This window comes from Pleuronectes platessa, chromosome 6 (genome assembly GCF_947347685.1).
Source record: "Pleuronectes platessa chromosome 6, fPlePla1.1, whole genome shotgun sequence".
In the NCBI taxonomy this organism is placed as follows: domain Eukaryota; kingdom Metazoa; phylum Chordata; class Actinopteri; order Pleuronectiformes; family Pleuronectidae; genus Pleuronectes; species Pleuronectes platessa.
In genome coordinates, this window is record NC_070631.1 from 16,681,332 (window position 1) to 16,703,830 (window position 22,499).

Sequence of the window (22,499 nt, forward strand, 5' to 3'; positions counted from 1 at the left end):
AATTCAGATGCAGGGAGTAACCTTTTAAAAAGCAAGTGGATAATTTATTTGTTTATTTGTTTGTCATTAATGATGCACGATGAACAAATGTATGAATCATCATCCATAATTTAGATGTTTACGGCCTTGCAATAATTTGGTATTATTTTGTATATGTTTCATATGCAAGAGTAAATCTACTTTGGAAACAGATTCTTTAGAAGTTAAGCTGGTCTTTGGATTTCTTTATTTTGTGTTTTTTATTGTGTGTGTGTATGTGTGGGTCAGAAAGATGTACTAGAGCTATTTGCCTGTATCTGCAGAAAGCCACTGTTTCAAAACAACTTTTTCACCTGACCCTGCTTGCAGTTTTAACCTAATGCAATATTTGGACTAATCACCATGTTTTATGTGTGTGTCTGTGTGAGTTTATGTGTGTGAATGCATGCGTCTAGCACAATAAAATAGTTTCCATTCATAACGAATAAACTGGAGTGTAAGCGACCCCTTTCAGTGGTTCTAAGGCCAACGTTGCATCTAGTAAAGGAAACGGCTGAGAAACCGAGAGCGCAATGGGTGGGGTGTGAGTGTGTGTGTGTTTGTGTGTGTGTTTTGTATGTGAGTTGGTGTGTAGGAGATGGGCTTTTGAAAAAGAGATGAACCTTGTCCACCTTCTTGTCAGTCCTTCATCTTTTGTGTTTTGGAGTGGAGCCCTTTCCAACAGTGTTTGATCTGCCCCTCTACCCCCGGACGGATCCATCAATAAACAGACACTGTTTGTGTGCCTGTGTGTGTGTGTGTGTGTGTGTACGAGGCAACACTGGGGGATTATTGCGGCCCCTACGGCTGGCATTGATCGATGAGGCATCTGTCCCCTGAACACTGGACAGAGATGGGAAGAGGTCAAGACAGACATGAGTGTGTAGGCCTTGTACTGTAGGAAACACACACACAAAGAAAAACGCACAAAGACAAAGACACACACACAAAAAAAAGATTTTGAAAGATTAACATTTTTTCTAAAGACACTATAGATATTAGTTAGGAAGGTAATTAAAAAAGAAGTTATTAATGAACTGTCTATTTTTGTTTAAAAGAAAAAAAGATTTAACAGAAGCTTACCACAAAAAGATTTATCTAATTTCAAATCTGATCACATACATTTCATGAGATTTCAAATGAACAGAATATAAGATATATTTCATATCAAAATTGTGTGAAAAATAATTTTGAAATTGTGCAAAAATGATATTCTATTTATTTTAATTTTTTTATAAATTATGAGAGTTTTTCTCCCTTTAAACTATTTTTGTTGCGTTTTATGCAATGTTTCTTTGTTTGTTTTTGTTAAAACAAGTTAGGATATTGATAATAGTCAAATAATAATGCTAATAAATATTAGAATTTAAAAATAACAGTTTTGCTGATGAGTGAAAAGACTATAGAGGGGGAAAATTCAGAATTTGTATTTAAGTTACTATTACTTATCTCATTTAATCCAGACCTGAGAGCTGCAGATAAGTTTTGGCCAAAGTGGAAGAAAGTGAAGGAAACAGTGCTGCAGCGCTGTGACCGCAAGTTTCAGTATGTCATCAATATGTCGATCGATAAGATAGATATTTATGATCTTATCTATACGTTCGCGTGCGTGTGTCGGTCCGTGGTTTCCATGGGGTGTGTTTGAGGGGAGCGCGGTGAGTTCAAGTCTGCCGAGGCTGTCTCATCCATTATTTACATCGATAATAGATTTATTATCAAGCGGCGGCTGCAGGGATCGGAGATGCGGGGAGGGGTCTGCGCCGTAGATCCCTCAATCCTTTTGGCTGGAGATAAGACGAGGAGGAGTGGCCGTCGGGTAACCGAGAGAACACCGAGGGGCATTAGGGAATCACTAATGAGAGAGAGAGAGTCCGAGAGACAGAGAAAGAGAGAGAGAGGGAGACTCATCATCATCTTCTTCATCATCATCATAGAGAGACTCGCTCACTTGACTAGATTATAGAGCTCAGCCCGGCAGACGCGCGCCGGGCTTCATCCAGCCACAGGGACCGATCCGCGACCGTCCGACCGTCGGTCCGTCAGAAGCGCGCCCGGCTGCTCCGCGACCTCCGCTCCCCGGCCCCGCTCCGCTCCTGCACCCCGGCTCCAGCGCTGCCCTCCCCGGTAGACCTACTATGGGTTGCGTCGCCAACTCCACCGGGACTGAAGTTCTCCTGCAGCTGGAGGCTCTCCGCAGCGCCGCGCAACTCTCCCAACTCCTCCGGCTCACGGAGAAGAGAAAGGTCAGGTCGGAAAAGTGTAGAGAGAAGAGTCCGCAGCCAGAGTGTGGTTACTGTTGTTAATTATAACTGTTATAACAATGTAGGCCTAATAGTCTCTGTAATATTAATTGTAAGAAGTTTTTTTTAAAAGCTGGTCCTGGTCTCTTCTTAGGATCACTAAGTGTTGCGAGTTGTTTTCACCAGCTTTTTCCTCCGTGTGTGAGTGTGTGTGTATGTGTGAGTGTGTGTGTGTCTGTGCTCTGCCCTCTCTGCACCGTTGGATTGGTGCAGAGCGCCCCCATGCGCTCAGAGGCCACATGTTTCTGTATGCAGCCCCTCGAAGTCGATGTTTGCGCTGTGCTTTATTGCGATGCTGTTTTATGTTTCAATCGAATAATTGTTTTCTTTAGTTATTTGATTTGGTACATTTTTATTTGATGTGCATTTTTCGTGTACGAGCGTAGTTTGCTTCACAGGTTTTTCTAGATGGGTTGAGACATGAGGCCTTGGGAAATGAATGGCCTCGGATTTTGTCATAAATTGTATTGTTGTTATCTCAGTTTTCCTCGCCTTTATTATAGTGGAAAAATAAACCTTAAAGTCTGTGAATAATCACATATTTTATGCTGGATCACACGGTTTAAAACGAGCTGAGTTAAAGAGGATGTTTTGTGCCGATAAGACCCGACATTCTCCGGTCCCCGTCAGATGGAAATAAAAAGAAAAGCTTATTAATGTTTATTTAATTTTCGTTCAGACAGTTTAGATTCATTACAACGTCCTTTTTTAATTTGATTTTTTCCACTTATCTTTTAATCAACGTCTAATTGTTGTGAAATAACACATAACCTAATCTATTCCTCGTCCTAATTGACCTATAACGGATGAAAAGTTTATATTCGTGTTGTTTATTTTCTATAAAGTGTGAGTGAATGTGGAATGAATTATTGGGTGTTTTCATTCCAATTAATATCCGACAGCCTTTTAATTTGGACAGATAAGTAGTAAAAGTGTGAATATTTAAGAAGATAAATGATCCTCCATAGAGTCTGGTTAATATAGTTTAGATTAAGACATGCATTATTTATTTTTTTATTTTAGTAACAACATATTAATATGCTAGAATAATCAATTTCAACATAAAGTCCTTCCTTTAACTGCGATAGTAAATGTGAAGCTTCAGACTCATTAAATCCATGTTGACCTTAAGTTAAAGTCTCTCTCTCTCTCTCTCTCTCTCTCTCTCTCTCTCTCTCTCTCTCTCTCTCTCAGATTTATTATAAAGCGGTGCGGGACATTGACGCAGGGGAGGAGCTTTTAGTGTATATGAAGGACGGTATTTTCCCCGAGGGATCCATGGCACCCAACCTACAAGGTAAGATTAATGCGCGTCATTAGCGCACATTTTAAACAAACTCCAACCTGCATCCTGTGCTGCTCTAAGCGGTCAACACACTCCAGAGTCCGCTACATGTGATGAGAGGAGGGACAGAAAAAAGAGACACCATCTCTCCTTTCAAGAATTTCCTCTTTCTTTTTCTCCCACAAGAAATGTGAATTATTCAAATCATGAATTTCCAGAGAGGAATTAAATCCCCTCTTAAGGCCTGAGGCTGAAGGCCGCGTGTGGACCAGTCATTTAAAATGGACCTGCCAATAATAATGGAGGCTGTGGTCTGAGCTGTGCGCTCACAAAGCTGGAAGGTGGCTAGTGGAAAATAAATTGGCCCATGTCATGTTCCATCCTGAGCAGGTTGAAGCTTTTTCTCTCAACGAGAAGATCAGACAATATTCAGAACAGTATTCTTCAAAACACATCGTGAACTTTAACCTGTTTGGAATTGTTTTACCTCGACCAAAGCACAATAAAGGAAATATTTTTATTTTTAGGCCAAATTAAAATCCACAGGTTTTTATAGATATTTCATCTTTACTCTTTGTCACATTCTTGCATTTAGTATTTTGGTGCCCTTGGGAATTGGCCATTTGCTCTTACCACCAGAAACATAAAATAAATGAATAGGCCTTTGTCAATTATTAAATAAACAGATGAAATAAGGTTAGACTATGCTTTTTAATAATATTATGCTTAAAATGACTGGCCTATCCCAAGCAACATATATGCTCAAGAATAGTTCAAATGTTGAATCATATAAAATATGTTGTTTAAACCTAATAATTACATTTTATTAAATATTGATGCACTCGCTTTAAGCCAATGTTTCCCGTTCGATTCGTGTTAAAGAATTTTAGATTTTTGTAAATCAAATTAGATGTTGAGACAATTCATTTGTGCATTTATTATTTGACCTTTGCTCTGCGGTTATATTAACACTAAAAAAATCAGCATGATCGTGTGAGGTGCTCTGCTGTCCGCTGAGAGTCTCACATTTCAAAGGCCACCACATTTGTAGGTGCTCTCAGCCGCCCGTCCCCCCCCCCCCCACCCTCTGAGTGGGTAACCTGACTCACTGCAGCTACCTTTCAACCGTGTCTCTGCACGTCAGACTGAATATGTTCAATATTTTATCTCATAATCTGACTTGGACAGCTGTTCAATGTCGACCTGGACTTTTCTTTCAATGTTCACTTAAGCGTAAAAGGGCCCGTTGTTCCGCTGTATCCCCGAAAACATCTTGGACTTATTGTGCTGAAGAGCTGTTGTCAGGTAAACGCTGTTTTGCTGTGTTTCTGGATCCACGGATGAATAACAAAAAAATCGGATTACTCTTACTTGTCATTGGTCATAAAAAAGGATTGAGGGAGAGCAAGATGTGCGTCAGATGTTGTGCAGTTCACTATAGTCCTCCTCCCCCCGTGCGTGATGCACAGTTTATGCACTGATCTCAAATCGGGGAGCTCAAGACTATGGACGAGAACCAGATTGGCGTGTTGTAGGAGTGTGTCAAAGGCGGAGCAGACTTGTAAATGATTTGTTCATTTCCTCTGCGTGTGCATGCAAGAGGGAGGCAGACGGAGAAAAGAGAGACACTCCACCTGCCAGAATGTGTGCGTGCCGGTCACAGCCAAAGTATTTGGCATTGTGTGTTTGTGCGAGAGATGGATGAAGGCGGGCAGGGGGAAACAAAACGAGCATTATAATTCCTCTGCCGTTTGAAGATGTTTGTGATGGAGTGAGACAGGCAAACCGAGAGAGAGACAGCTGTCCCCTCACCGCAGTGATCAAAGTCTCTGTATTGTGTGCTTGGCTCCATGTATCTGTGTTAGTGTGTGAGAGCAAGAGAGGGAAGCTAGTGTAGCCGGGCTGAGTGGGAGCTTGGCAGTGCAGCCCTGCTCTCTGTGTCTGGCTTATCAGAGAAGGAATTTGAAGTAGAGGACTTGAGGAGTCCCCCGAGACCTCACCCATGCTCCCAGATTAGCTGCTAAACTGCACATAATTGTGCTTCCCTTCGTCTCCCAGAGAGCTATTAGTCTCCCCTTTATAACCCCCCTACACACTCACCCAACCCATTTCAACCCAACCAAAGAGCCCAGACCAGACGAACTGAAATAACGCAGGCACGTCGATGATCACACGCAAAGCCCCTTCATTTGTGTGTATCCTCGGTGAAGCACACACAGCTGAGGATCCGTATGCACCTGAAGGTTTTCCAACGGCTCCTGTTGCAAGAGGAGTTGTACTTTCTTGAAATATGTGCACACTGGTGTCAGAGTTAGTTTAGCATTTGAGCTCAGTGTAATGGGCCATTGACCGAGAGGTCATTTATCCTTCTCCCCAAGGTTAGAAAACATTGATGTCGCTCCACTAATGCCCTTTTAATGTGTCCATGAAGTTCCAGCTGGATAAACGGCCACATGGAGTAGAAAACAGGTGAGCAATGCACCGCAAGTCGTTTTGGATAAACCCATTTAGTGCAGCTTGAAGTGATGGATGGGTGTGTGTGGTGTGTTTGGACACCGACAGGGGTTCAACTCAGACTTTGGCTGCTTGGGTCATGGCAAACAGGGTACATGGCAGGGTGGTGCCGAAATCACCATGGGGTTGGCGCCACTGTGCCCCTGCTTACCTCTGTTCCTTGTGGCTCATTCTTTTTGGAAAATGCTCACATAAATACATGCACACAAACAGACAAACACACACACACACACTTGTGTCCCCGCACAAAGACTCTCCACTGGGCTTTTCCCTGATCTGTTGAACTTGGCGTGTGACTCAGGAACTTGCTATTGAAAAACTTGGCCCGAGTTTTATGCATTTGACCTTGATGGTGAGAAGTATTGTAAAGGTTATCAACATGGAAGGGGAAGACCGGCCCCTCTTGTTTCCCCTGTGTGCTATTACACCAACAGTCTGAAAGCAAACACTTGCTTTAACAAGCAATTAGCTGTGTTAATGAAGGCTACGTTTCACTGCTAATTGATTTCCATTTTATGTGAATGTCAATTACAGGATTGTTGCTTGAATGGGAGTCTATTTAGCTGTAACTAACACAGAGATAGACTATTGTTCTTGTTAAGTGACTATTGACACGTTTTATATCACAGTTATAACAGTTGGTTACTTGGCTCGGCTTCTTCAGGAAGATGCAACTTAAAGAATGTAAATAAACACTCGATCGTTTCTTTGTGCAGCAAAGACACTATTGTCTTGACTTCCATAAAATATAGCTGTTGGCATCGCAAGGGAGGTTAGGTTCTCATTTGTTCGTCTGCAGGATTACGCAAGAACTACTCAACCAATTTTCATGGAGTTTTCAGTGGGGCTGGGGTATGTCCCAAGGAAGAACATTTAATTTTGGTTACAATATTACTACAATATTTAAACAGCTGATTCATGTCAAACCTCTTTTCACACAGCTAAGATGATAAAGACTTGAATTGTGTGACGGCTCAACATATCTGTGTGTGTCTGTGTGTTTGTAGACGAGCAGATGTACCGCTGTGAAGACTGTGATGAGCTGTTCTCCTCAACACTTGAGCTACGGCGGCACCAGAAGTATTCGTGCACCAGCGCAGGCTCTCTCTTCGACTCACTGAGTGAGGACTTCAAACAGGAGCGCGAGGACAGCGACGAGCCCGTCCACGAATGTAAAGACTGCGAGAAGATCTTCCCAAACGAGTACAGGTACACAGACACACAATGATAACACTTTCTAAAAAAACTAATAGCCAACGCACACTTAACATACTCACTGATCAATGTGTGCTCTCTTCATCAAGTCTGGGCCAACACATGATAGTCCACACAGAGGAGAGGGAATACAAGTGTGACCAGTGTCCAAAAGCCTTTAACTGGAAGTCCAACCTCATCCGTCACCAGATGTCACATGACAGTGGCAAGCGCTTTGAGTGTGAAAACTGTGATAAGGTACAGCATACCCGGCACGTAAGTTGTACACAGGACACACAGGCTTCAACGTCTTCAGAAATTCTCATGGTCTTGTATATTTTTAGCCTCGGTACATAATATTACTAGATATTGATTTTAGCAAATTTATGTGGATGCTAAAGCAATAAGTACAAATAACAATGTCAACATCTAATATATAATAACAGGGAGAAAATACAAATGTATTTATGTTTTTGATTGTTAATTATGGCGTGCAATGCATTTTTCTTTCAAACTTCAGGTGTTCACAGATCCCAGCAACCTCCAGCGCCACATCCGCTCCCAGCACGTGGGCGCACGCGCTCACACGTGTCCAGAGTGTGGCAAGACCTTCGCCACCTCGTCAGGCCTCAAGCAGCATAAGCACATCCACAGCAGTGTCAAACCCTTTATCTGTAAGTGAGAGCACAGGGAGTTCATGATGGCCTCATCCTTATCACTACATTTATTTTATTTCCCTTTTTTTTCGACCTCCTCAATCTCTCCATCATGCATTATTGTGTCTTTCTTCTCCACGTGCATCAATTTATAATTCTGCTTACATTTTCTGATCTAAGCATACTTGTTATGTCCAGAGATCATACCTGTGTTGCTATTAATTTGATTACACTGTAAATAATTTGACCTATTCACTTAAGCTTTTCCACAGAAGGCTTTCTGACATATAGTTTAGATCGATTTGGACTTTTTTACACTAAGGAAAAATAAGCAAATACAATGTTGATATATGATTTTTTTCATTATGAATCATAGAAGTAAATTGAAAACATGTATGGTAATTCTGTCTTGAATAAGTTCAATAATTATTTGGCATTAAATACATCACAATGCAGCTACAGTAATTGGGAATGATTTAGCTGTTTCCATTTGCAGAATGACTGGTTGCTTTCATCCACAGCAGCTCCCTTTCTTTTTTAGGACTATTTCATAAGTTTCCATTCAGATGTATGTTGAAAATGATTTGGTATTCAGAGTTAGAGACAGTGTTAAAATGGCTTAACCAGGCCCTGATGGGCTGTGTCTTTTTGCTCCCCCAGGCGAAGTGTGCCACAAATCCTACACCCAGTTCTCTAACCTCTGCCGCCACAAGCGCATGCATGCTGACTGCCGCACCCAGATCAAGTGTAAGGACTGTGGGCAGTTGTTCAGCACTACCTCCTCCCTCAACAAGCACCGTCGCTTCTGTGAGGGCAAAAATCATTATGGCTCTCCTGGAGGGATGTTCAACCCTGGCATCCCCATGAGCTCCAGCCCCATCATGGCTAAGGCCAAGTCCCATCATCACCACCTTACAGCTCTTAACCAGTCAGGGTTAGGATTCACTGACTACTTTCCCTCCCGACCTCACCCTCATGCTGGCTTGCCCTTCTCCCCAGGACCCCATGGCTTCCCATCCCTTACCCATGGTTTCCCAGGTATCTTCCCACATTCACTGTATCCCCGACCACCTTTATTGCCGGCTAGTCCGTTGATAAAGAGCCCGCCAGGCAGCAGCAGTCAGGAGGTGAAGCTTCCTCGGAGTCCCCTACATTTACCTCCACTGTCCCTGGTTAGCTCGACAAACAGCAATGGACGCAACAGTTTGAGTCAGATGGAAGACAAAGAGAAAGAGAGCAAACTGGATTTGTCCTCTAGTGGAGAAGCAAAGTCAAAATCTAAGATGGCGGACATGTCGGACGGAAGTGATCTTGAAGACGTTAATACCACAAGTGGGACAGATTTGGACACCACCACTGGTACTGCTTCAGGTGATGGTTCTGACCTGGAGAGTGACGGCGAGAGTGAACGCGAGCGAAGTGGCAAAAGAAGGAAGCCATCTGGGGCCATGTCAAGTCAAGAAGGCCACCAGTCAGAAGACACGAACAGTGCGTTGATATCAGCCATGTCTAGTTCGGGGAATCTCGGGCTTGATCGCCCATTTCTCTCTTCTGTATCGTCCCATCACTCCTTCTTCCCTCCGCCTGATGAGCAAGCCCTCCTACCCAATACCATGAATGCCAATGCAGCCACCACAGATTCCATCAAAGCCATTGCTTCTATTGCGGAGAAATATTTTGGTCCAGGTTTGATTGGTCTTCATCAGGAGAAGAAGATGGGTCCATTGCCGTACCATTCCATGTTTCCCTTCCAGTTCCTGCCCAACTTTCACAACTCCCTCTATCCCTTCAGTGCTGATCGAGGTGTCCTCAACCCCAGTATGTTCTTCAAGGCGGAGCCCAAGTCACCTCGAGAGCAGCTTCATAAGATAGTTTCTGGTGCCCCAAGCGCCCCTGCTCCCACAGTGGAGTCACCATTTGATCTCACCACAAAACCCAAGGAGACCAAGTTATCTCATCCCAGCTCGACAAACCCCTCACACCCCAACAGTAGCACTGGGAGCAGTAGTGGACCTTTAGTGATATCCGGCGGTGAAGAACAGCCATTGGACCTCAGCATTGGCAGCCGGAGCCGAGGTGGTCATAATGGCGTGGCAGCTGAGCCACACAATCGAAAGAACCACATGTATGGAGTCCTATCGGGGATCTCCATCAAGGATGAAACACCAGCTGGGTTCCCCCACTCCCAGTCATTGCACCAATCCTCCATCTCCCAGCACCAGCAGCACCAGGCCCAGCAACATCAGCCACCACCCCTGCACTACGCCAAGCCCTCGGCATTCTTCATGGACCCCATATACAGGTATTTCAGCCCCGATTCGACCAGAAACTGTTGTTGCCACATCAAGCCTTTTGTGTACACACATTGAAGATGGTAGAGGTTGGTGGTTAGTGTGTGATTGAACCTGACCTTGGTACGTAACCCCCCCGCCTTGTTGTTGGTCCAGCAGGGTGGAAAAGAGGAAGCTACTTGACCCCGTTGGAGCTTTGAAGGAGAAGTTCCTCAGGCCCTCACCGCCACTCTTCCACCCACAGGTAATATTACAGCACACGCACACACACACACATACACACATTGCAAATCTAGGAAGGCGCTTGCCGTTATCTTAGTTAGAAACAGTAAGTGGTATATGCACTTTGAACAAAACCTACATCTAGGGAATACCAAACAGGGGAATTGACTCCAGGTATTACATATATAGGCTTATTACTCCCAGATGCTATCAACTATTATGTTCATACCATGTATTATGTGAAAATACTTCACTCCTGCCTCCCACGCCGCTGCAACCTGAATTGATAGGGCCCTATGCACCATCATTCCACAGTGTTGATGTTATTTTCTCAAGGGTTCTGTATGATTTCTTCCTTTGTTTACCAAATGGCGCCTGTGTACCTCGTCACTTCTACCTTTTTCAGAAGACACAGTCTGTTATCGCAGCCCCTTTGATAATCAGTCACATTGTTCGACTGTCCCTGGGCCCTCCCCTGCCTCTGCAAATCTTGATTGCAAGGAATGATAGTATTAATAAAAGAAAGAATAATAACAGTTTGATTTGTACCTCTCCTGGCCATGCTAATCTTAGTCGTGGCATTGTTTCATGCGCTGAGAGCCCACAGGCCAACTAATAACTCAATCCCCTCCAAGTTTTTTTTCTCTGTGGCTGGCTGGCTGGCTAGATAATAGCACCGTGTCCATCAAGGACATCCTGTGTTTGTGTCCAGGAGAATGGGGGGCTCTCACTGGGGAAGCTGTTTAATCTGACCTGGAAATCTGTGTCCTCAGTCAACTGTTACTTTGCAATACACACATTTGGTGCACATACAGACAGATACGTTTACACATGACTATGCATTAACATATAGGACATTTACATATACGTGTATGTGTGTAGTTATGCCTTTACGAATGAGAAGGGTAAGAAAACCGTGCTTGGAGTGCATCAATCATCCCTGCTCACAATCTTCTTTAACACTATGTTCTTCACTGGACGGATGGATTCAGAACTGAAGCCACAATTCTTTGCCTTTGTATTTCTGGGAATATGCATGTGACCTTGGTTGTCTCTGAGAGATTGTAATGTGACACAAAGGAGAGGATGTCAAGCCACATGATTGACTCTATGTCAGTTATTTAATTCATAAAGCTTATCAGTGTTTGTAAATCAGAACTGATCGATATTCCTGAGATGAAAAGTTTTCACAGGCCCACGAGTAAAGAGGTCTTATATCGGAGTGTCTCAGCTGTGATTCGCCCTGTGATCCAAACACAATGCCACCTCTAATTCAGTCTCATGATGGAATCACGTCGCTCCACCCGTTCTCAGACTGCGAATAAACACGTCGAGACAGAGTGTCTGTCCCTGTCTGTCCCGTCCCGTATTCACTAAAAAAGGAAGGATGTAAGCTGTTTTTGGCAAATAAACTTCTACATAACTGGCCCCCTTTGTTCGCAAACTTCTAGGGGAGGGGAAGCTGCTATCGGTTGGGGGTATCTCAAACTATATTGTAAGGGTCCAATCGTGGGGCCCTTGAATGCCTCATTTAACCAGTTTGCCAATCTGCCACAGTAGCTTTGGTAGAAGAAAGTAGGAGGGGGAGAACAAAGCCCTGGTTGAGGCTGGAGGTGAGGGTGTGTGGAGGAGGCGCACTGGAGAAATGGTACTTGAGCATTTGTGAATGTGTTACAGGTCATGGAGGTGACGCGCCTTTAGAACAAACACCAAGGCTAACCTCTGATATACTGCTTCCTCACTGCTTCCGTTCTCTGTCTCTTTCCCTCGCTCCCTGTTTTTATTTCTGACATTGTGTCTTTGTTTTCAATGGGTTTTTTTTGTGCTTTAAAACACACACACACACACACACACACACACACACACACACACACACACGCACACACACACACACACACACACACACTTCAGTCGGTTTCTATTTACGTGTAATGGTATGATAATAACATCTTTCATATATTTGAACTTACCTATTCCTCTTTTTGTTTTTTTCTGCAGATGTCAGCCATGGAGACCATGACAGAGAAGCTGGAGAGCTTTGGCGCTCTAAAGCTTGATGCACCCAATTCACTGCAACACTCAGCTCATCCACTGTTCAACTTCCGCTCACCACCACCCTCCCTCTCAGAGGCCATCCTCCGCAAGGGCAAGGAGCGCTACGCCTGCAGGTCAGTGGCGCTGGGGGCCGCTCAACAGAGGGCACACAGCTGCAGGGCTCAACCTGCCTCAGTCTGATTCAAAGCCAGACATTTGATAAATCGCAATTGTAAAATCTAAAAATGACAAATTGAATAGTTGTTTTTCTTTTAAATGAATTAAATATTAATTCAAATGTAGACATATAGGGGGAAATTGTCTATTTTGTATTTTGTTTGTGTCGATGCTAATTAACACTACTTTAACACACGACTCCTCTTGATAACACCTTGATCTAATACAAGAGGAGTAAACATGTCACAGAAGACAACATCTTGAAACAGATCTAACTTATCTGATCTTTCTCTGCTCCAGGTACTGTGGGAAAATCTTTCCTCGTTCAGCAAACCTCACCAGACACTTGCGGACACACACAGGGGAACAACCCTACAGGTATTTGATTATATTCTATTCTATCATGCAGTCTATCTATCAATCAATCAAATTTTATTTGTATCGCCCATATTCACAAATCACAGTTTGCATCATCTATTCTATTCTAGTTCAGTCTTGTTTTTAATCTTTATGAAAGTCTCTTTTCTTGATGTATTTCCTTATTTATACTTGTCTTAGTGTTTTCTCCACAATTTCTTTGTGTTGTTCTCAGTTTAACTTGTCAAAACTATCCAGGAGTTATCTCAATTATGAGAATTAGGGATGTGCCTCTATAATCTGCCAAACTGGTGTTGGATTCCAATACAAGCTTTATAAAGTGGCTCAGAAGTGTTAAATCCAACAGTATATTTTCTTTACTTGTTAATGTCATCATAAAAAACAGTTACATTCATTAAGTCATATTGGACGACCGACTTAGTCGTGTAAGCTGCTCATTTAAGATACTCCTGCAATAAAGTTAACAACCCCCGAACTCTTTCGCAAGAGTTGTATCATAAATATTCTGTATTGGGGATAAAAGAGCATCAGTATTAGATGGTAAATTGTTATTGACGTTCTGAGTTGACAGATCAAGTCAGTGCATCTGTTGAGGGAAAAAAATTAAGACATTAAAAAAACACAATTAAAACTTTATTAAAAAAAAAACACGTTGTAGTCGAAATCATTCGATTTTTAGTGTTTGTATTCAGTCTTCCTATCATTCCAGCTACTCAAAGATTTTCCAAGTTGTTTTTCCTCTAAATGTCTATAACCAGTATGCTCTTTCTTTAAGACACATTTAAAACCGAGCCTCAAGGTGTAACTTGCTCAACTCCAGATAATAAAATCACCACTTACCCTTCTATTTGCTTTGGTCCTTGCTCCCTGTGCCACTCCGCTTCTCTCTACATCCACATTCATTATCCGTCTGTTCTCCTTTGGCAGGTGTAAATACTGTGACCGCTCATTCAGCATCTCGTCCAATCTTCAACGCCACGTTCGCAACATCCACAACAAGGAGAAACCCTTCAAGTGTCACTTGTGCAACCGCTGCTTTGGTCAGCAAACCAACCTCGACCGCCATCTCAAGAAGCACGAGCACGAGAACATTCCTGGTCAGTTTGCAACATCTATGACTCAGTTGACTCAGAGTAAAGTGAGACTTGGAGAACTGCAAAATGCAGTTATGAAACGAGAATTAGTATTTTGTGTTGAGTTATTGGACTGAATAATGAATGGTTTGCATTACTCATTTGGACATTTAAATCTACACCTCAGTTGGTGTTGTGGATGATTTAAAGAGGGAAAACCGCTTAATTAAAGAATTCACACTCCTTTTTCCCACTTCGTTGCCAAAAACAGCCTTTTTCACATCCGTCATGGAAGTATGCCCCCACGGAGGGTTGGAAAGAGAAAGTTTTTGTCTACTGAGTGATTGCTTGTTTGAGCACTTACATCCAAGTGATTTGTGCTTGACAACCATGTTACATTTCTAAATTCAAAATGACACCTGAATGAAACAAGCTTGAGCACATTTGCAGCTCATTCACAGCGGAGCCGTAAAACGCTGTGTGACAGCAGCAATGTACTAAATGACTTTATCAAATATCAAAGAATTCTATTGTTTGACGTGACTTTGTTAATAGGAGGCAATTCATGGACAAGTTCCTCTTGGCAGAGTGACCAGATGTTTCCTGATGTGTCCTGAATTAGAAGCTTAAAACAGATTCTTAATTCTGAGTCATATTGAAGTAAACAACAGCATCTGCTAGAATTACTCGATGTATACTGCAAAGACATAGACTGAGAAAACACTGCCTGGCTCCGGCCGGCTCCTTAACTTCAACATAAACATGGATATTCTTATATTTTGTAAATTACACAGTGCCCTTAAATACCACTGAGATACATCCAAGACCAATGTTATAAAATCTGTAAGAAAGGGAAAAGTTTTAAAAACAAAATGAAGGGAAAATATTTTTCTAAACCTATAAATGTTACCTAAATATGAGGTCTAAAGCAAGGTTTGAGTTTGACTGCACATTGGCCAACAGTGGAGGACTGTGGTTAAACTGGGCATCTCCTGTGTGGGAGCGTGCCTGAATAATCAGCAGGGTGCCGGCACTAAACCCTGATCAGCTCAGACTGTAAGAGAGGGATGGGCCGGTGCTGTCTTATGAGCGAGACAACCGGGGGGGGGGGGGGGGGGGGGAGTTAACAGGACAGAAGTAAACATCAGATCTATTGTTGAGGAATCAATGCAGTCTCACAGTCCTTCCTGGATAATGTCCCTTATGAGTTTAGTGTTAGGATGAACAGAGAAATATATAAACACTTAAATTGAAGCCTCTGTTTGTCTCAAACACACTTACCTCAGTGCCTGTTCTCAATTAACAATGTGTAACTGTGGCATTCTCCTTTATATTTCCTGGAATTAGAGAAGATGCATGTACAAAAATAAACAGAGGTCTTCCTTCTGTCTTTTGTCCTAAGCCACAGTTTATTTTACATACAAGATTCCAGAAACTGTTTCTTTAACCAAAAGAGGGGGAAAAAAATGCACATCTCAGCTTTTTGATTTATTATCACAATGTGAATAATGTTCATAATAATAACCCTCATGATGTTTTGCATTTCCCTCATACTCATCTATTGTGCATGTCTGATGATCATCAAACTAATCATCCCTCTGTGTTTGGATGTGTGTCTGATGTGCATGTCCCTGTCTGTGTGTGTGTGTGTGTGTGTGTGTGTGTGTGTGTGTGTGTGTGTGTCTGCGACAGTGAGCCAACAGTCCGGGATGCTTTCCAACCTAGGAACCACGATCTCCTCGCCAAACTCCGAGCCAGACAATCATGCACTTTTAGACGAGAAGGAGGACTCATACTTCTCAGAAATCCGCAACTTTATTTCCAACAGTGAGATGAACCAGGCCTCCAGCTCCATGGATAAGAGGTAACAAACAAGAAACCCGCTCGCACAAACCACATTAGTGTTAAGATTTCTGCAAAGCCCTTCAGTGATTTACATTTGATCCAGGAGCATAACCCATCTTCTCTTAATGCCAGGCTCGAATTCTTACCCAATTCTCGTCCTAAATTTAGCCTCAGTGCAAACTCCAAAGAAGTAACAACATTTGGTCCAAACATATGTGGATATGCAGGAAAACACAATGTTTACAACAGCTGTGCTTAGAGGTCTGCAGCACCTTCCCTCTCCTCAGAATGTTAGTGCTTAGTGCACAGCAGCCTCTAGTGGATTAAATATGCATGGCAGTAGTCAGCATCATCATGGCTATGTCCTAGTTTCATAAAACATACAAATAAACAGTAGTTACAGTTGGTAAGTTGATACATTAAAATACAGTTAATTCATGGCAAATGAGACTGAAACTTTTTTAAAGCAAATTTTTTATTTAATTTTGCGTCTGTTCTGCAATCATCAACAATTTACCTTAACTCCTGCTGCTTTGAATCGTTTCTCATTTTCCCTTGTTTAACAGAGTAAATATTAGCATATTTTCATTTAAACACACTACTGTCCATTTGTGTGTTGTTTGGTTTGCTTGTTTGTTTGTTTATATGTCAGCAAGGATAGAACAGATTTCTATGGAACTTGGTGGTGATATGGTTCAGGGAAGAGTGAATTTAACAAAAATCATGTGAATCTGAATCAAGAGGTAGATCCAGGATACTTGATGAAAAAAACGGGAACATCTCAAGATCTGATTTCTTTAAGTTTGATTTGACGGTTGGGCCTTGGTGGAGGTATGTGCTCTACTGAGTGCTACTCTAGTAAAAACTGTGAATTGAGTCTAATATGTTACATCAAAGATTTTCTAGGTTTCACACATTTTCGACAGCTTTATTAGCGTCTTTGCGGAGAGCTATTCACCAAAAGCTGGCAGGAGTGGTCATCTTGTGTTTTTTCTTTTTTTTCGCTTTAAAAACAAGACATTTCTCGTAAAATTATGATTTTAAACCGAACAGTGGATGAAAAGGTCAATCTCCTGCTATAAGTCCTCAAATACTTTAGAAGAAGACATCGTGAAAGAAAAGGAGGATGAACGTGTTTTTCCTCTTTCACTCAGTGGTTTGCCCTCGTTCCTTCACTCTACACACTCTTCATTTTTCTCTCATTCAGGATGTGAATTCCTTTCTGGTCGTCTCACTTTCTGTCTGCCTCTTCCTCCATCAACCCCCTCCTCCCTCTTGTCAACACGCATTACGGCCAGCAGACCCAGTGGCAATTTAGCCCCTCTGCCATCTGGGATCAATACTGAGTCTCATCCACAACAAACTGGCCTGACATTTTAATATCTGTAATTCAGCCTAAGTGTTATGCTTTCTGTCCTCCCTCCAGACAGCCCACTGTTTATTCTCCCTCTGAGTGACTGAAGTCAAACACCGAACTCAAACACACATTCACGGACGACTATCTCTAATCGCTCTTAACCGCCTTCGCAATGTTGTTCTCCTCCTTTAAAAAAAACCCTTTTGTCAACATCACAGCCAGTCAAAATAAAAGTCCCTGGTAGCTTGAGTTTAAATATGAAAACATTGCCTGACTCGTTTCCAAGGGTGTTGTAGAAGCAGAGGTAGCACTGCTGGTCCCAGGGTGGGAATTGTGAAGCGAAAGAGTTCGGGGGTTGTTAAGATACACATGGATATTTCTAACGTTGCAATGTTGATGGACTCTGTCTCTCGGTATTTGTCTCCTCTGGACAGTAATCAGGGTCATAATTGGGGCTGGAACAAGGATCCAGTTTGTGGCTTGAGCTCTATGGTTTGAATAAATCTAAAAGTTGGAGCTGGTTCCTGGTCTGGGACTGGGCTTCGGCTGCTGGCAGTTTTCACCCTGAGGGGGACTGGGGTTGATGCATTTATCTAGGAGATCCACTGATGATGGAGCTCTTCCCCCTTCCACCGGCTATACCCGCACTCCTGGCCCGCTAACACAAACACCCAACTGACGTGTTTAGACTAAATGACAAAACCCAGGGCCCCCTATGTCAGAGCTACGCTTCTTTCTCTGTACACAGGCATGGACTTTTTCCCCGCCAACCAGCTCTGCAATTTGATTATGGTGATATTTAATCCAGATTGAAAGGGGAGAACTCCACCCCCCCACTCAAAAGTCCCCCTACTTGCATTTACCCACCCACTGTGTGTGACCCAATCCTGTCCCTGTGCAGCCCGTCCCAGAGGTGATCCTGTCTGATTTGATAAATGTCCACCGTGTGGCAAAAAATGGAAGGGGTAAATTTGCCGTCCCAGAGGAAATGATATCATGAGCCATGACATCGTGGTCTGGGGGTGATGGAAGGGGAGCTGGGGTGCTGGCTGGAAAATGTACAGATGGCAGCTCGTAATGGTGGCGCGCTGATAGCCTGTTTGCAGATCAGCCATCGTCTTCCCTCAGTCACACAAAGTATGCTCCACCATTACGCAGCGCAGAGCAACCAGACTGAAGCAGGCCATCTCCTGCTCCGCTCCCGACGAGCCGACCTATTAATCATGTGTGGGCCGTTTGAAAAGCGCTCCGCACACACTGTCAGCACCCGTGTTGTTTGGGTGGACACTGGGGTCGAACTGTGCATGCTGTCAACAGACTATTTATGTTTCTCTCTCTGCCAACGATGAGTCATGTCTTAGGCTGGTCAGGAAAAGGCAGCAGCCACCCAGACCTGGACAAAGACCACAGAGAAGGAGCTCAAAGACGTTCTCACTTTCAATCATTGTAGAACAACAAAAAAAGAGCACTCAGTGATTTCATTAAACAAATAACGTCGTGGGACTAATGATACTAAATTAATTAGCAAAAAAAATACAAGAGATGTGGGGTTTTTTCCGTCTACAAATCTTTATTCTCATCTCTTCATAATCCTGGATGCTGTAGCCAGGATGCAGATTTATTTTCTCTTAGGTTGCACCTGAATGATTAAATAGACTCACACTCGAATCGACTTCTAAAAAGCTATATAAACTCTATATAACCCTAACCCTAACCCTAACCCTAACCCTCCTGTGAATGAGTATTACAACTGAAATCACTCATTGGGCTCTGGCAGATAAAATAGATCCCACCTGTTTTCACAGAAAGGGAAAAAAAAGTGTTTGAATTTTTAGTGGAACCACAAACTAATTCTTCAGGAACTAGAATGGCACTCAGTAGAGCACATCCCACCACCAAGGCCCAACAGCCCCCTAATAAAACCATATATTTTAATTCACTAGATCCACAAATACCAGTCCTTAAAGATCCATAAATTGTTCTCTGATGAAAATAATGAAAGGTTTAATAATGTTAAATGTTGAAGAAAGTTAAAAGAAAATCCTGAATCCGGAAGAATATTAAATGAAATCTTCCATGATCAATACCACATTTTTTTTGTGGTTATCCGTTCAGTAGTTTTTGCATAATTTTAACTACAAACAAACAAACCAACAAACAAGAGTGTAAACATAACCTCCTTGCCGTAGGTCAAAAGTCAGCAGATTCTGAAGCGCCTACCACCATTATTAACCCTTCCTCCACACTGTGACCTCTGACCCTTTGTAGATCAGACCAGGCTGAGGAAGAGCGCCCGCCAAGCCACAGTTTGTCCAACTCCAAGCTCGGGCTCCAGGGGCTGGAGGAAGAGGAGGAGGAAGTGGAAGGCGATGATGAGGAGGAGGAGGAAGGCAGCCTGACAGAGAAGTCTCACGACGAGGCGCCCGAGTCACCGTCCCCCGTCACAACAGGAGTGTATGAAGAGGAGGAGGAAGACGAGGAGACGGAGACAGCTCCACTGGCTATGAGCTATGAACACACTCGCAGGTATTCATCTTCTTTTAAACAACACATACTCAACACACTCAACTGAAAGGGACAAAGGTAAAACACGGACTGGGAATGTAATTCCCCGTATGGATACCCCAAAATACAAAGTCAATATTTTACTTTTAGCAAATGTTAGGTCAGATTCTGCTCCTACTTCTTCTTATCCCAATTTATTCCATCTATCAGTCTTTCTCTTTCGTTAACAATTGCTCTCCTTTCTCTTAACTTCTTTCCTTCATTTTCCTCACCCTGACATTGCATTAACTCGCCATCCATCCCACCTCGACATTTACCCTTCCATCCGTTTCTTCATCCTTCCATCCATCCACCTTTCAACCTATCCATATCGCCTCCATCTACCCCCCGGTGTAAAGGTGTATAGAGGAGGAGGGCTCTCTCCTGGACCTGGAGGGTCTGCCCAGCTTTCCCAAGAGCCTGGATGGGCTCCGTAAAGCAGCCAGCGACGAGCAACCCTTTGACGTCAAAGACATATTTAACACTTCACTAGAGTCGGAGGCATTGAAAGAGACATTGTACAGGCAGGCTAAAACCCAGGTATGTGACTGGCTTCTGGATGTCCAATTAATGAGGACGGACAGGAAAGATGAGACAGAATCTTGTAACTCCAGAAAGGATAGAGGGATACAGTCTTTTTCCAGGTGCTTAACAAAATAAATGTACTCAAGGTCTTGAAGCAGCTGCAAAGCATCTTGTCCTGCCCCCTCTTGTCTTTCCTCTCATTTAACCTTCCAACATCTTCTCTGTTAACTGCTTTGTCTTTTCTATGATATTAAACAGTCTAATTAAAAGTCATCACTATGTTTTGCATCACGATGTGATTACAAGTTGGGATCAAGTAACATGGCAATGTTGCTACAGAAAATCGTAATATTAGATATAAAGGTGACACCTAAAGCTACACAAAACCCAGGTTGTATTTAGAGTGGGACTCTGTTGCCTTAATTTAAACAAGCTTCACCAAAAGTCATACACCCATGGATATCAATTCTGTATATCAGCAAAAAAAAATCATAAAAATCCATGAATTATTCCCTGGGAAATCCCCCAAAAAATTCTCTTTCACGACATTAAAGACGGTAACAATCCTGGAACTGTCAATGTTTTCGAATATGCTCCTCAATGTAATGTTCTCTGGACCTAGTGCCTGATCCCAATCCAAAATGGAATGGGCTCTTTCTTGACCCACACCACATGCAACAAGTTTCAGTGTCTGTCCAGTAGTTTTCTTACAGACTGACACTCAAATCAAGTCATTATAAGTAGTAAGTGATAACGATTCCTGAAAGGTCCTGACAGGTCACAGGAAAAGTGGGCAGATGTGACTATAGCACCATAGTTTCCTCTTTCTAACTCATCTGTTCCCTCACGCAGGCTTATGCAATGATGCTGTCTCTCTCGGAGAACAACCCTTTGCACGCGCCCTCCCAGAACTCTCTGGACGCTTGGCTGAGCATGGGAGGTGGACCGTCTGAGACGAGCAGCTTTCACCCGCTCAACCACATCTAGACCAGAGAACGAGAGAGAGAGGAGCGGCGGGAGCGAGAGTGGGAGGAACATTCAGTTTCGTAAATGGACGGAAAACAAGGGACTGAGTGGACGTGGAGGCCCTGAGAAGAATTCAATGTCATATACATTCAAAATAGAAAAAATGTGTTTGTGTGTGTGTGTGTGTGTGTGTGTGTGTGTGTGTGTGTGTGTGTGTGTGTGTGTGTGTGTGTGTGTGTGTGTGTGTGTGTGTGTGTGTGTGTGTGTGAATGTGTGTGAAAAAGAGAGAGGGGGTTGAGATTGGCCCTGGGTGAGGGGTCTCACAAGACTCTGTCATAGAGAAAGCACTGCGAAGCTCCTGTTGATGTGAAGGACATGATGAATGCTTCTCAACAGCATTGAAACTCTGACCTCTTACCCGATCCTCCCCAAGTCCACGAGGCTCACTCCGGCAGAGACGCTGCTCGAGGCTCTCGTAAAGACACTTAACGACTAGTAAGTCTCTAAAGTCTGCTACTACAAGCACTGCAGCATCAGCACTGCATTAGCACTGCATGTCCACAGGGTGGTGCTGTTTACCGGGAACATAGTGGGCGCGTGCACTATTGTCTCCAGGTTCCCCCACCCCCCCAACCCAACCCCACCAATCATGGGTGACTCATTTACTGATCGTGTTTCAGTTGTACGTGCAGAATCACCTACAGCACCACACTAAATGTTACTTGAGGAAATGACAGTTTTGATTCTCGATTGATTTTTAAATGATTACGTGGGGAAAAGGCGTTCGATGTTTAAATGTGCACAGCAACAGGTGATTTTAATGAGCTGTCATGGGAACACCAGCCACCTAACTGGTGACCCACTTTGATCACGTTGAAAATGAATTTAAATCACACTCAAAAAGAAAAACAGAGGAAGTCTCTCTCTGCTTGTTTATTTCATCGTCGCTTGTTTTGTTCGATTTTTATTTACTTACTTTCCTCTTAGATACCACAGTATTGTTTCTTTGTAGGCACCACAGTGCTAAATTGTTAATATAATTATTTTTTAGAGAAGGACCAAAATTGTATGATATTGTCATATGATGTACAAAATAACCTAGATGTTCATAGCAAGAGTG

At 43.0% G+C, this 22,499-nt stretch overlaps 1 protein-coding gene across 7 annotated transcripts in view; it reads left to right on the plus strand.

The window, feature by feature from the left end:
- The window catches only part of prdm16 (PR domain containing 16), a 109,046-nt gene extending 87,033 nt beyond the window's left edge, over positions 1–22,013 (plus strand). The window contains exons 1-13 of one of the 7 annotated variants that reach the window (XM_053425527.1): positions 2,135–2,261; positions 3,513–3,615; positions 7,125–7,326; positions 7,422–7,587; positions 7,832–7,985; positions 8,595–10,269; positions 10,415–10,502; positions 12,479–12,648; positions 12,992–13,069; positions 13,997–14,166; positions 15,835–16,006; positions 19,613–19,870; positions 21,266–22,013. In XM_053425527.1, coding sequence (XP_053281502.1) covers positions 2,154–2,261; positions 3,513–3,615; positions 7,125–7,326; positions 7,422–7,587; positions 7,832–7,985; positions 8,595–10,269; positions 10,415–10,502; positions 12,479–12,648; positions 12,992–13,069; positions 13,997–14,166; positions 15,835–16,006; positions 19,613–19,870; positions 21,266–21,278 — 3,357 coding nt within the window. In that variant the 5' untranslated portion in view covers positions 2,135–2,153 and the 3' untranslated portion in view covers positions 21,279–22,013. Of the gene's footprint in view, positions 1–2,134; positions 2,262–3,512; positions 3,616–7,124; positions 7,327–7,421; positions 7,588–7,831; positions 7,986–8,594; positions 10,270–10,414; positions 10,503–12,478; positions 12,649–12,991; positions 13,070–13,996; positions 14,167–15,834; positions 16,007–19,612; positions 19,871–21,265 lie in introns of those variants that run through there. The other 6 variants (XM_053425523.1, XM_053425524.1, XM_053425529.1 and 3 more) reach the window with 6 other exon arrangements.
- Positions 22,014–22,499: the final 486 nt, after the last annotated feature.